At 35.6% G+C, this 14070-nt stretch overlaps 1 protein-coding gene across 6 annotated transcripts in view; it reads left to right on the top strand.

The window, feature by feature from the left end:
• nphp4 (nephronophthisis 4) overlaps window positions 1–14070 on the top strand; it is a 179016-nt gene that overhangs the window by 39543 nt on the left and 125403 nt on the right. For all 6 annotated transcript variants that reach the window (XR_014211071.1, XM_082188190.1, XM_082188192.1 and 3 more), the window contains 2 exons: window positions 408–472; window positions 10995–11153. Coding sequence is in view for 5 of the 6 variants with exons in the window: in XM_082188190.1 (XP_082044316.1) it covers window positions 408–472; window positions 10995–11153 (224 nt within the window). In the remaining variant the exon portion in view is untranslated. The remainder of the gene's footprint in view (window positions 1–407; window positions 473–10994; window positions 11154–14070) is intronic.

Genomic DNA, 14070 nt, shown 5'->3' with positions numbered 1-14070 from the left:
ATGTTTTTAAAAGAAATCTCTTATGTGCACCAAGGCTCTATTTATTTGATCAAAATTATAATTTGAAAAAAAGTAATATTACAAAATAAAATAAATGTTTTTTTAAAATGTTTTTTAAAATGATGGCAAAGCTGAAGTTTCATTCATCATCAGTCTAGTTATCATTATCACATAATATTTTTGAAATTAGTTGTAAAATTCTGTTTTGGTGCTCAAGAAACATTTCTTATTATTATGACAGTTGAAAACTTGTGCTGCTTAATATTTGATTATTTTGACCAATTTAATACAATCTTGCTGACCCCAAACGTATATTCGATCCAAAACATAATCAAAATTTATACATTTTCAAGTATTTTGACTTATTTATTGATTATTTTCACTTTTAACCACCATGTCTTTCTCAGGTTGAGTCTTTTCAATGGAACCCCCAGAGCCCTCCTGCACCCAACGCTGAAAGACCCTCTGCAGTGTGAGTGCAACCCTGAGCTTCACATTCAGTCAATAGTTCACAGGCCACACTGTTAGCAGCTCAGTTCTGCTATATGAATAGTGGATTCAGTCAAAGTTTATCCAGATGAAATCAAAATGGACCCGAATTATTTTCTTATTTCAATGCCATACATTTCATAAACATTAAGTTGATGTATTCAGATTTATGGCAATAAGAGTAATTGACGATATATTTGGGGGAAGAAAAAGCGACACCATGGCCAAACCTCAGTCTCCATGTTCTGGTCAAAAAGACCAGAGGTACCAGAGGCATTTTGGGAGGAATTCAAGTGTGACTCTGTTCTCATATCTAATGCCCTATTGTCGTGATCCAATTAAGCCTCTAATTTTTTTCTCATTGAATAACCTGTCATACCTAAATGCGTCACATTGCTGATTTGTTTCAGGTTGACTTTGATCAGTCAGTATGAATGTGGTTTTTAAAAGATGATATCATTCTCAGTTTTCTTTTAGGCAGTTCTCCATGAGTTTTTTAGTTCGGTACAGTAGATGGATGTTTAATTGATGCGATTACCCCAGCAGCACAGCAGGTATTTGAAGGCTTGACTGAACTGGCCCTATTTCTGGGAAAGCGCATGTAGTGAAAATTGACACTAGATAACATATTCAACTCATGGTCTCAAAGGAGTCAAACCGAGCTAGAGACAACAGTAAGAGCTTAGTAATAAATAGTTGATAAATAGCACTTTATGCTTTCTGACGCTAGTGATGAGAAACTATTTGCATGTGTGTGTATTTGCCTCATTTTTCAAATGCTTTCAATATTTAATCTGTCAGTTTGCCTTGACTTTCCCCATTTAGATTTGTTTTCACTTGAAAGAAAATTGAATTAGGACTATTTCTTGCAGTGCTGTTCTAAGCAAACAATCTCCATCATGACCGTTTCAGATCTTGTTTTCACACTAAAAGGTGAAAAGGCTGCTTCTGTTTAAGGAGAATCTTTAATGTGCAAATAAAAGAAAATAGTTGGGACTCACCTATAAATAATTGAAGAGATTCTTGAAACAGATTTAAAAAGTAGTCTTAATTGCGGAATGTTCTTTAATGTTGGCCCTTTTTTGCTGTTGTGTTTGGCAGATTTTTCTTATCCTGGAAGATGCATCATTTGTTTTTTTGACCTTGTAAGTGTTACTTGTGAACATATCTTACGAATATGTTCCACTTTTTGCCATTTTTTAAAATAGTTGTTTATACCACGTATACTGTTTATACATTCATTTTCTGTGTCTGTTGTTCTGAGAAGAATACACTTTCTTTTTCATTGCTTCACTGGTTTGGAAGCTCTCGAGTGGGTTTTCTTTTAAAGCCTTTAATTGTCTCCTTTTTGGAAGCAGTTAACTGACACATTATGGTCATATGCGTATATAGATATTCTTTCAAATTGTATATTCACAAAATTAGTTTTGTGGATTAATTAAATGTAAATGAAAGGCTGAAAAGACATTTTTCTCAGTTGACAGCAGCATCTGGTACTGAAACATTTTTTTTTTTAAAGAAAAAGGATAAAAGAATGCACGATTGTTACGTAATTATGTTACTTATTACGTAAACAATACTTTAAATGAATATACTTAAGTGCAAACTGAATGTAATGTTTTCAAACACTTGCTCAAATTTGCATATTAAGTTTAAATTAGTATAAAATCCAATTCACCCTTCGCCGAGAGTTTGATTGACAGACGATCTGATCAATCATAACGCCGATATTATGTGCCCTTGTTTCTATCGGCCATTTTGTCCGACAAACAAACCAGACAGTAGAGATGTCTTTCCGCGGATACTAAAACTAATAGTAAGGAGGAAGAGATGATCAGTTCACATGCTGCTTGACATACAGCTATCTGTCCCGACACATTAAAGGTCCCGTATTATGCCCCTTTTCACAAGCTGTAAAATAAGTCTCTGATGTCCCCAGAGTGTGTATGTGAAGTTTCAGCTCAAAATACCCAACAGATCATTTTTTACAGCATGTTTAAATTGTCATTTTTTGGGGCTCAGAAAAACGCGCTGTTTTAGTGTGTGCCCTTTAAATGCAAATAATCTGCTGCTGGACGACCCAGGGGGCGGAGCTTCATGAGCTCGCGCTCAATCTCTCAGGACAATTTCATCTCACGGAATGATGATAATATCAGAAACTCTCAGTAACGGTGTTCATTTCGAGTCGGACAATAATGCCTACAGAGTCAGAGTGCTGTATAGAGATGGAACAGGTATAGTTTAGTAGTTTAATTACGGTTATTATAACGTATTTGTCATCTGCTTGTATGTATCCATTATTTATTAATAGCCTACAAGTCTGCTGTTTCGGACCAGGTCCGAATGATGATCAAACATATACTGATGAGTTTAATAAAGTTTATTGTACATCACACAAAAGATGAAGCATCAGTTTTACTTCAGAAAATCACCGTAAGAGCTGAGTAAACACAGTAAGTTATAAGAAGTGTGCAAGTACATAAACGAATTTCGGTAGAGTTGAGGGAGCAAGTGTGGGCGGAGGTTAGTCAAAAAACTGTTCTACTGACGTCATTAAAGAAGGAAGTAGAGGGATGTAGTCCAACGAGCCGTTCGATGTAGGCGACTTCTGTTAAATAAAATATCTCGCTTGGCATTGAACTTTGAGCTTTATAATTTTACAGATATTATTTATACTCTAACAACAACATTACACACTAACTAAAGTTTAAAACATGGGATCACGAAGAACGGGACCTTTAAAAAGCCATAAAACTAAAGGCTATTTATTGTATGAATTTCTTAAAAAAAATAACTAAATTTGTTTTATACCAAAAGTGACTTTCAGTATAAAACTTCTGATTATTCGCTATGATATTTGGTTATATATTTATCACCATTTTTCACATACCCCACAGCACAAATGATGAACAAATGATGTACAGTAGGCGTGTTACTGGCCACTGTTTTAATCTACTTACATCAAATGCAAATCACACATCTATGGGCTTATTGGAAGGTTATTTCGTGCCGTGACGAACATCACAATGTCGTTGTAACTGGGTTAGCCTTCCGCCATCTCTGCACAAAGATATGGAGCAGAGACTGCACAGCGAGTTATGTTGAAAGTTTAACGATTCTGAGTGGAGCGAAAACTTGAGAATAATGTTCATTCATGAAGTTAAACAACACATGGTGTCTGTATATAGGACCGAGCACATGGTCAGAGCGGGAATAATGCAAATGAGGCGTTTATACACCGGTTTATTGATATTTAAAACAGGAGTACGCCCCACAGTTTATTTGAGATTGTTTACTACGATTATGAGCTTAATCGCATTAGTTTAATCATAATATTGTGTTCACATCTGGTAAAGATTAATCGCAATATTGTAAAAATCCCATTATAATTGCACCAGGAGGGTGCATGTAAACTTTCTCATTGATGTGTGTGGCATGAGAGCACCAGGGCTGGTACTTACAACTTGTCGGACATAGCAACAGTAATTAAGAGGGCGGGTCTTATGAGATGGATCAATTAGCTGAATTTTACTGTGTCTTAGTAGGACTTAAGTACATCTTTATATGTAATTTCAGAATTACTTTTATTGTCTTGAAATTTTATTAGTGTACTGGTTGAATGTACTGACAAGCATTAATATACTTAAATGCCTTTTCAATTGAAACTTCTGTCATGTTTTAAAATATATTTGTTATTACATATTCGTACTGATACTTTAAATGTAATTTTGAATAACACACTTCAGTCAAAATTATAATCAAGTACTTTACAAGTGTTCTCATTATTTGGCTTTTACTTTCATTAATATTCTGTTATCTGCAAAGTGTGTGTGTGTGTGTATGTATGTATATATATATATATATATATATAATTTTTTTCATTTATTATTATTAATATTAATATATATATATATATATATATATATATATATATATATTTAAATGTACTATTAACATTTGAAGTACACTAAAGTATGCATTCAATCCAATCACAACAAATAATTTAATAAGATATTGGTTAGAAGAACGATTCAGAGAACATGGCATTCGGTGGCGCTTTATAAAGGCAGAGCACCAACCACTATCTGCGCACTTGAATGCTGTTGCAACAGCTGTTTTCTTTTTTCTTTTTCTGCGGATCGCCCCACACTTTGAGAACCACTGGCTTAAACAATGATGTTTATATAATCATGACAACTAAACCAAGCAATTTTTTTTATAACGAGAGTGATGTAGATTTGTTGTTGTCCCATCATACTGCTTGCTTTGTAGATGTGTTAATCTAGAGACTGAGCGCACCATATATGAGAGTGACTCGTGGATATAGTGTATCTGCAGGGTGTCCAGCTGTTGAAGTGTAGAAGGAGCAGCGCTGATCTAAAATTCTCTCTGAATCCAGCCTCTCCTTCTAGCTGTGTTTCTGTGCTACCTGCCATTCTGTCTCAATTATGCCTCTGCATGCTGGAAGGAGGAGATGCCCTGCTGTCTCTCTGAGAGTCTGAACCTCCTAGGGCCTCTCAGATCACACACAAACCTGCTGTCAAACACACACAAACATAGGTGCAAACATTCTCTCATATGACTTATACATCAGCGCACAGACATTCAGCCATTCTGTGCTCATTAATGCCACTGAAGCCACCTTCTGGATGGTGGAGAAACATTGGGAAAGTGGGAGGATGAGAGCAGTGCTTATCAACTGGTTTTTCCTCAGGATGCAGATTTTACGTTAAACATCACACGATAACCCAGTTCAGTTCTGTTTAAATCAATTTAGTTTAAGTTTAATCCAGTTCCATTTGATTCATTTTGATTTTATTTAAACTTGATTCAAATTAAACTTGACAAACTTGCTTTTCATTTTATTTGGCTCAGTTCAGTTTGTCAAATGAACTCAATTAATTTTGAATGAAATTAGATTCAATTCTAATTTGATTCAAATAAGTCTGTTTTGATTTAATTTGAGTTTACTTCAGTTAAGTTTAATTCATTTTCATTAATTAAAATTAATTCAGGTTAATTTGGTTTTCTTCAAAAAAATGTAATTCAGTTTAGTTTAGGTCAGTTCAGTTTGAATTGCTTTACACTTTTCACAATGCAGATTTATTCAAAGCAGCTTTACAAATAATAGTGAACAAGACAAATGAACCACACTGACTTGGAAAAAACCCTTAACAGATGTTTAGGATGAACCATGGGAGAATTCAAGATATTTTCTTTTACCATGTAGTTTTGAAGTTTTTCTAGGATATAAGTATAGCAAAAGAAGACATTTATTTTGCTATACTTAATGTTCAGTTATTTGCATGGTTGGTTACATATTTTTTTCCCATCCTGCATTTATTTTTTTCCCCCTGCTTTTTGCAGCAGAACATTTTTGGATCACGACCCACAAGTTGAGAACTACTGGCATAGAGGACGTGTAAACAGCACTGGCAAAGCCTAATAATTCTGGCTCATTGAAATCAGTGCTTTATTTGATGTGTTTGTCTGGGCGCATGTGTTTGTGTGTGTGTGTAGAAGAGAGACAGGGAGAGCTGTGAGAATGAATGAGCAGTTTTTCATCTCAGAAGATTAGAATGCCTATTTTGACACACTTCAGTGTTTGTAGATGTCTGATTTTGACAAGCACAGAGGCTTAGTCACTCCTTCAGAATATAGACAAATATATGCAAAACCATGTTGATGTTACATCTTCTGTCCCTTCACCCGTGAAAGAAATGCATAATAACCTCGAAAGGCCAAAAAAAAAAAAAAAAAAAAACAGGTAATGTAAAATGAATTGTTAAATTATAGGTTTAATTATGAAGTATTCACTGGGAATCAGCGACAAAGTTGGTGGACATAAAGCTGAAGGTTCTGGTACAATGATTGCTATTTTATATTTTAATGTTAACAATTATAGTGCTGTTTTTGGAGCAGTGGCTTGTGCGTATGCTTCACACATGTTGAGCCTATGGAGAATGGAGATACAAGTTTGAATCTACACTGCAATGTGTCCTGATCACTTTTTCCAAAAAACAACAACTTGTTTCTCCTTTCTCTGCTTTTTATGTTATTAAAATAAAACAAAAATAAATACACAAACTACCTTTCAGAAATATTTTTTTTCCAAAGAAATTAATACTTTTTAGATTGATCAGACATTTGTAATGTTCCACAAGATTTCATTTCTGTTCTTTTTAACTTTTTTTTTTTTTTTTAACTTTTTTTTTTTTTTTTTACTTTGAACATAATTCAAAATATAGTATATATTTTCTAATAATATTTCACAATATTACTGTTTTTTTATCAACCTTGGTGCGTATAAGAAACTTCTTTCATAAACTTACCAACCCCAGACTTTTGAACAGTAGTGCAATTGCAGTAATTTCCTTAGCAGGTATCTCATTTATACAGATATAGTGAAACAGGAAAATACACACATATATTTAAAATGCATAGTGCTGCATAATAAAGCAGCAGATGATGAACTTTGCTTCACAGGCAAGAAATATGCAGGCCCACACTAAATCTGTTAACAGATTTCCTCAGGATTGGTGCTTCCATCACACATCATTCCATTCTGCAGATTGTCCACCAAAATCAGTGTAGAGAATAGAAAAAGTGGGCTACTTTTTGGGCCTGCTAATACGTAATCATTAGAACAGCATGTTTATTTGCTACTAACTGGATGTTTTTTAATCCAATTTGTTGTACTATAATTGTACAGATTGGTCCATTAGATAAGTAATCTCAGCAATTTTGTCACCCTACTTGTGATTGAACCTGTAACCTTTCCTTTAAAAGCCCTGATCCTTAACCATTAGGCAAGCTCCCCTCAGAGCCGTTATTGAGAGTGAACAAAATGACATACAGCAGCTCAGTGATTTGCACAGCGGCACAGAGTAAGCAAAGTGCGATTGTGACCAATTAAAATTAGTTAGTCTGATAAAGTGATTGCGCTTGCTTTTGGGTAATGGCATTGTTCCAGAATGGGTGTGGGCCTTTAGAAGGACGCCTTTTTTCTTCTCCTTTTCTTTCTTTCTTTCTTTTTGGAGTTTGTCTAGTAATGTTTAGTACATTTTAAATCCATAGCACAGATTTCCCTCCCCCAATATCGACAGAAAATCCAAAATAAGTCTGCATATTCCTGCTCGTATGGTATGTGAATGAAAATATGTGTGGTGTCACCTGGCACTGGGTGTATGCAGGTGTCACCGACATCCATTTCCTCAAGTCAGATAGGTGTGCGCACACGTGCTCGTTCCATTCAGAACCAGCCGGTGTTTTTTCCGATTGAGCGGCAGTGATGCACGGTTCTGTGTAATATGGCTTCGAAGTAATGGAGCGTAATGTGTGCGCGCGTGTATCCATGTCTGGAATAAATGGCCTAATGAAAAATGGAGAGCTCTGCTGAAATATAATGACGCAGACTGGCTTGAGTGGGCCTGTCTTTCAGCGGTTTCACACCAGCCTGCTCTTTCTTTCACACAGATGTGCACAACAAAGAATAGCACATAAACAATAAAACTGAAAATATATGGAACCATGTCCAGTTGTGCTGTGGGAAACTTTTCTTTGGCCTTGTGGACACATCTAAAAGCCTCATATAAGTTCTCTTACGTGTGCTGCCTTTGTGAGATTTCAATATCTAAGCGTTAACTTCACTCATTGGTGTTGCTTTGCCTCAGAACATAAGACATAAAGCGCCTGTTTTAAAAGTAAATAAGATTTAGCAACTCAAATGGGGTTCATGTGGATATTTTTCCTTTGCTGTGAATGTGTCTGACAGTAAAAGTATTCTCAATATAATGTAGAGTGGAAACAAATGTGGTGAAATTAAATTAAAGTGGAGATTGCTAGGATACAAAATAGTTGTTGACTCTAGCATGAAATGAAAGTCTCCGCTTGTGCCCTTGCATGTTGTCCCATTTCTATACAAATATCTCTTCATTTTTTGTAATATTTTATGATGGTGAGTTTCATTGGGTGCAGTCAACAGCACAGCTTTGACAGGGATGTTTTTCTTAATACAGGACACAGAAGGTTTTACAATGATGTGTAAACCTTGGGTTCATATAAATCTAGATTTTTCTGTGCTGTGGGTTTTGACAGTATCCCACTTTTGATCTGTTTATAGATATTAGTGGTGCTTGCTAAGACAAGCACCATTATTATTATTGCTCATACTTGAGGTTAGACGTTAACTTAAGTGTGTAATTTGTCCCACACTGTTTGGGCTACATACATAAACAATACCTCAAACTGGGTGGCTTGTATAGGAGAGACGTGATATTACTTTTTAGACTTATTAGCTGAAAAGATGTATGATAAACTGGGCAATAAATAGGGATGCACCGATACCACTTTTTCTAGAACGAGTCCGATACCGATACTTTCATTTTTGGTACTCGCCGATACCGATATCGGGTAAATTATATTAGTTGACTTAATTTGTTCATCAAATAAATATTTCCTTCAGTTATTTTCATGCTTAATTAAGCCTGCTAAAATGCATTGTATGAGCTTCTGTTACTTTCACTCATCATTCTGTTGCTCTATCATATTTTATATATATTTAATAGTAATATCTGCTCCAGCAGGGCTCAGTGCTGAGGATTGGGTCAGTGGTACAAATGTTTAGAGAAAAGTGAAATATCAATTATTTATTCCATTTTTGATACTACAACAAAAACTACAGTAATCAATCAAATGTGAAAAAAAACCCTGCATATTCATTACTGAATAAATTAAATATAGATGGATCTTTTTGTAAAGTTACAAAAGGTAGCCTATTTAGTCAAGAGAGTAATTTATTTGTCCTTTGTTTGATTAACATTAAAACACAGCAGCAGGTTTATAAGACTGCTGCCCATTTAAGACCGAACACACGGACCTCATTAGGTACTTGTTATACATAAATCAGGTAACAGTTCATGTTTTACTTACATATACAATTTAGTTTTAATCCAAATAACACGTGCTGAGTGATCGATCAGCAATCAAGTGCATTCAACAGAATTGCGCTCTCTCTCTCTCTCTCTCTCTCTCTCTCTCTCTCTCGCTCATCAGTTAATGTAAATAATAAGCTACATCATGCCTCGTTTTACTTTCTTTGCCATTGACATCCGACTGAACTACAAACTTTCCACTGACGTCTGTAAAAAAAGTGATGCGCTCGACTCGACCAGCTCGCGCGTCTGTCCCGCTGCACGCTCAATCCACTGCGCGGTTTTCCCTTATCAGCTCGTACACCACAGCTATGTGTTACTATTTTATTCCACTAATAATATACATTTACATATACATTCATAGACAACCTTCTTTTTATCCCGATTATACTCTGTTGTTCTTGTTTCTTTGTCTGGACACAAGTGTACAAACGCTACCTGGTATCAGTTGTTGGTATCAGAGCATTTTTATGAGTACGAGTACATGAGCTCAGTATCGGCCCGATACCAGTACTGATACTGGTATCGGTATCGGTATCGGTGCATCCCTAAATTCCAATAAACTAACACTGAAGGAGGGACTAGAAAAGGCATATAGGTAGGCTTCTACTTTATCATCTAGTATGACATCAGAATCCAAACTTTACTTTTTAGCACACCTGCCAATGATGATTGAAATGACATTTCTACATTTCTAACATTGAATAATTCTATATATTGCATATTTGTTTGTTTTTAATAATATTTTTTAAAGCAAAAGTTTGGGGTCAGTATGATATTTTTTTGTAAATAAATGAATTGCTTTATTTAGCAAGGGTGCATTAAATTGATTAAATGTGACAGTGAAGACAGTAAAAAATATGTGTTTCAAATAAATACTGTTGGTTTGAGCTTTCTATTCATCGAAGAATCTATCACGGTTTCATCAAAAAGCAGCACAACTGTTTTCAATATTGATAATGAGTATCAAATCAGCATATTAGAATGATTTCTGAAGGATCATGTGACACTGAAGACTGGAGTAATGGCTGCTGAAAATGTAGCTTTTCGATCACAGGAATTACATTTTAAAATATGTTGAAACATAAAACAGTTATTTTAAATAGTAATAACATTTCACAATATTACTGTTTTTACTTGATCTTTGATAAGAAAAAAATCTTAACACCCCCAAACCTTTAAATGGTAGCATGTATTTTACTTTAATTAAAAATGTATATTTTTTGTTTCAACTGTTTTATTTTTTGCATGTTTTATTTATTTTAATGGCTAATTGGAATTAATTAGAATGAATTCCAGTTGGAATTAATGAGTAACTGGCAACAGTGATTTATTTCCCTATTCTATGATGCGTTGCTGATTGTATCTATTACAGTAAGTAACACCTAGCAACCACCCAAAATACCCTAGCAACCATTAAGCAAAACCCAGAACATCTTTTGAGCCACTTGGCAACTCTTTTGCATTGTGGTGGTGAGTTTTGCACTCTTAGAAAATATGAAATCCTAGAATTGTGGCATATTCCTGTGAAGTTCAATAGTAATCCATGACACTGTCTTTCTCTCTCTGTAGTGAATGCTGTATTATCAGTGATGGAGGGCTCTCAGCTGCTCTACTCCATACAGCCACACCCAGCTCTCACTCCCATCATGCACCTGCTCCCACCAAACATTCTAGTATCTGGACATGACCGCATCCCTGGCGTTGTGTTCTCCACGGACACAGGCACAGGTAGGCTTACCCACAATGCCCCCTCTCAGTTTATCATTTGAATGAGAATAAAGAGAAAAGGCATTAATGTGCTAGATGTTCACAAAAGTTATACAACAATCAAATGGCATTTGATGACTGCTCATCTGTAATGAGAGACTGTGTTGCCATGGAGACAGCAGAAGGAACTCTAGAATCCTCATGAAAGAGCGCTCCCCGTTTCTCAGGACATTCCCTTGATTAGCTTCAGAATCGCTTCATGCCAAACCAGGTCATAAATGAAACCCTGAAGCCGAAGCATTTGAGCCTCTTCACAAGTTTTCCGACTCACAGCACTGTGCTCATGTCTCTTTTTGGATTTTTGTTCTGAGCTGCTTTCAGGGGTGGGTAAAGACAGACTTTTTGAACGGTAGTAATGAACCGTGGTGGGTTTCACAGAGGAGAAGGGATTGGAAGTTGAGCAGAATGTCGCGCTAATCCTCTAGCACTCCAAATATCTCACAGGGAGCGTGACCCACGACCGCAGTTTAGATCCGCAGAGGGACGCAGGAAATTAGAGAATTATTCCACAGTGATATTTCTATCTCCCTCTCTCTCTCACCCTCATTATAAACCGATGAGCAGATGTAGGAATGGGATTCCTCTGGAGCAGGTTTCTCTTTGAACTGCATCTGAAATGTTTGAGTGCTATATTCTGCATCCTCCTGGGCCTCCACACAGACTGAAAGAAGAGAAAGAGAGATGTTTTCCCCCTGACTGTTAATACGGTTAATAAGACATGATTCGAAGCAGTTCATTCCAAGATCCAAAAGCAATATATTCCGTCTGATAATGATTCTTATAAACTTTTCTTGAGTGGGTGTTATAAAAGCCAAATTTCACGAGCCGCATCTTGATTTTATTGCTTTAATTGCATCTAAGTGAAAAAAACACCTTCAGTTTCCCATTAGTCTCAGCACATCATTGATCATAACACTGTTCTGTGACACACCCACCAGTTTTGTGTAGGTTAACAGACATCAGTGTTTCCCACAGGGTTTTTTGAAACTTTGGTGGGCCTGGGGGCATGTCCCCTCGGAAGAAAATTTTGTACATTTTAAATTTAAATTCATAAATCTGGTGCACTTTGAGAGTTTAAAATGAAGAACTCCAACCCATATTCAGTGTGCAAATTGAACAAAGAGTATGTCCCAAAGCTACACACTTAAAAGTATCTACTTTTTCTTAACAAAAAGAGTACATACTTTTAGTTCATAGTATAAGTAGGTGAATTGAGATGCAGCAAGAGCCTTATTGCTCTTTCGATTTTAGTTTGTTTGACAGCAATGGCGCAAAACACGACATTAAAGACCTTTTGTTATTATAAGAAGTTAAAATATATTTTCGGGCCGTCACAATCTAGTTAATAAATGGGACGCACTGAAATCTATTTGTGCCGTTCAATGTTGATATTGTGGTGGGACGCCACAGATAAATCAATGAATGGGAAACACATGCTTAATGCCTGAGAAAGGTTCTGTTGTTCTGTAGAGAAGAGGGTTTCCCAGGGGAAGTTCAGATGAATTAAATATGATGAGCGGTGTCAAAATGATTATTTAGTATTTAATATTTATTGCCATCAACAATTAATTTGAAATAATTATTACCTATTGACAGCCATAATAAAAGTGTGTAATATGTAATTGGGTTGTAACAGTAGAGTCAGTGTGAAAGTATTACATATATTATTTAGCTATTTTATAAATAGGTAGGTAATAATCAATCATTGCCTATTGACAGCCAAGGTGATAATTAATCATGATAATTTGTCATTGCCTATTGACAGCCATAATAAAAATGTCTAATATGTAATTGGGTTGAAACAGCAGAGTCAGTGTGAGAGTATTTAATTTATTATTTACCTGTTTTATCAATAGGTAATAATTAGCCGTTGCCTATTGACAACCAAGGTAAAAATTAATCATTTTACAGCCATAAATGTCTAAAATGTAACTTAGTAACAGTCAGTGTGAAATTCTGTACTTCATCTACTACTTTCTACTTGAAACTACTTGAACTACTTGAAATCACACTTTTTTTAATTAGTTAATTAGTCTACATTACATTTTACCACCTAATATTAATTGAAAGACTACATGGTGTATTTTTACTTTTTCAAATTAATTTGTCACACTTCAGGACTATTTAATTTGGCTTCAAAAAATATAAAAGTTGATTAAAAGTAGCAAGCCACTTTCAATTAAAAAGTTTTAACCTTGAATGTATACATTTATTATCTACATCATTAAAGATGTATAGTTCAAGCTGCGAAAAAGAACAATAGAATGATTGAGAATGCAAAAGTGTGAAGTTGTGAAATACATAATATTTATGGAAAGGTTAGCATTACGTAAAATATCAGGTGGTATTTGAAGTAAATTCATTCTTAGGACTCTTATGAGTTAAACTAATAGAAGGAACTCCTGCAGTAGAGAAATGCAGTACCCATAACTTTAAAAACAATAGAAAAACAATAGCAAACATAAGATGTTTAAGAGGCACATAATATTTCCTTCATTCTCCTATGAGACCTTCTGTAGTGCATCTCTCTTCCTCTGCAGTGGTGGAGTGTGTGTGCGCTGTAATGTCCTGACGATGCTGCACTTGTTTGGCTGTCAGGCCTCAGTGCTGCTGTACAGATAAGCCTGGTTTGGTGTGTGTGTGTGTGTGTTTGTGTGGTTGAGTGTAGAGTGATTGTGCAGTGTGTTTGAGGTACCAGACTGTGTGTACAGTAAATGTCTGAGTGCGTCGGAGCTCTCCGGGCCTGGCTTTGATAGTGGCAGACTGTGTGTGTGAGTGTGTTAAAGCTAAACAGTGATAGACTGTGTTTGTGTATGGCTGAGTGATCCGTGAAAGTGAAACTCTCCTGGTTGTGACTCATTCAAACCAGCGGGCCTGC

Source organism: Leuciscus leuciscus, assembly GCF_965113295.1.
Source record: "Leuciscus leuciscus genome assembly, chromosome: 13".
NCBI classification, from domain to species: Eukaryota; Metazoa; Chordata; class Actinopteri; order Cypriniformes; family Leuciscidae; genus Leuciscus; species Leuciscus leuciscus.
This window is presented reverse-complemented; position numbering and strand designations above follow the sequence as displayed.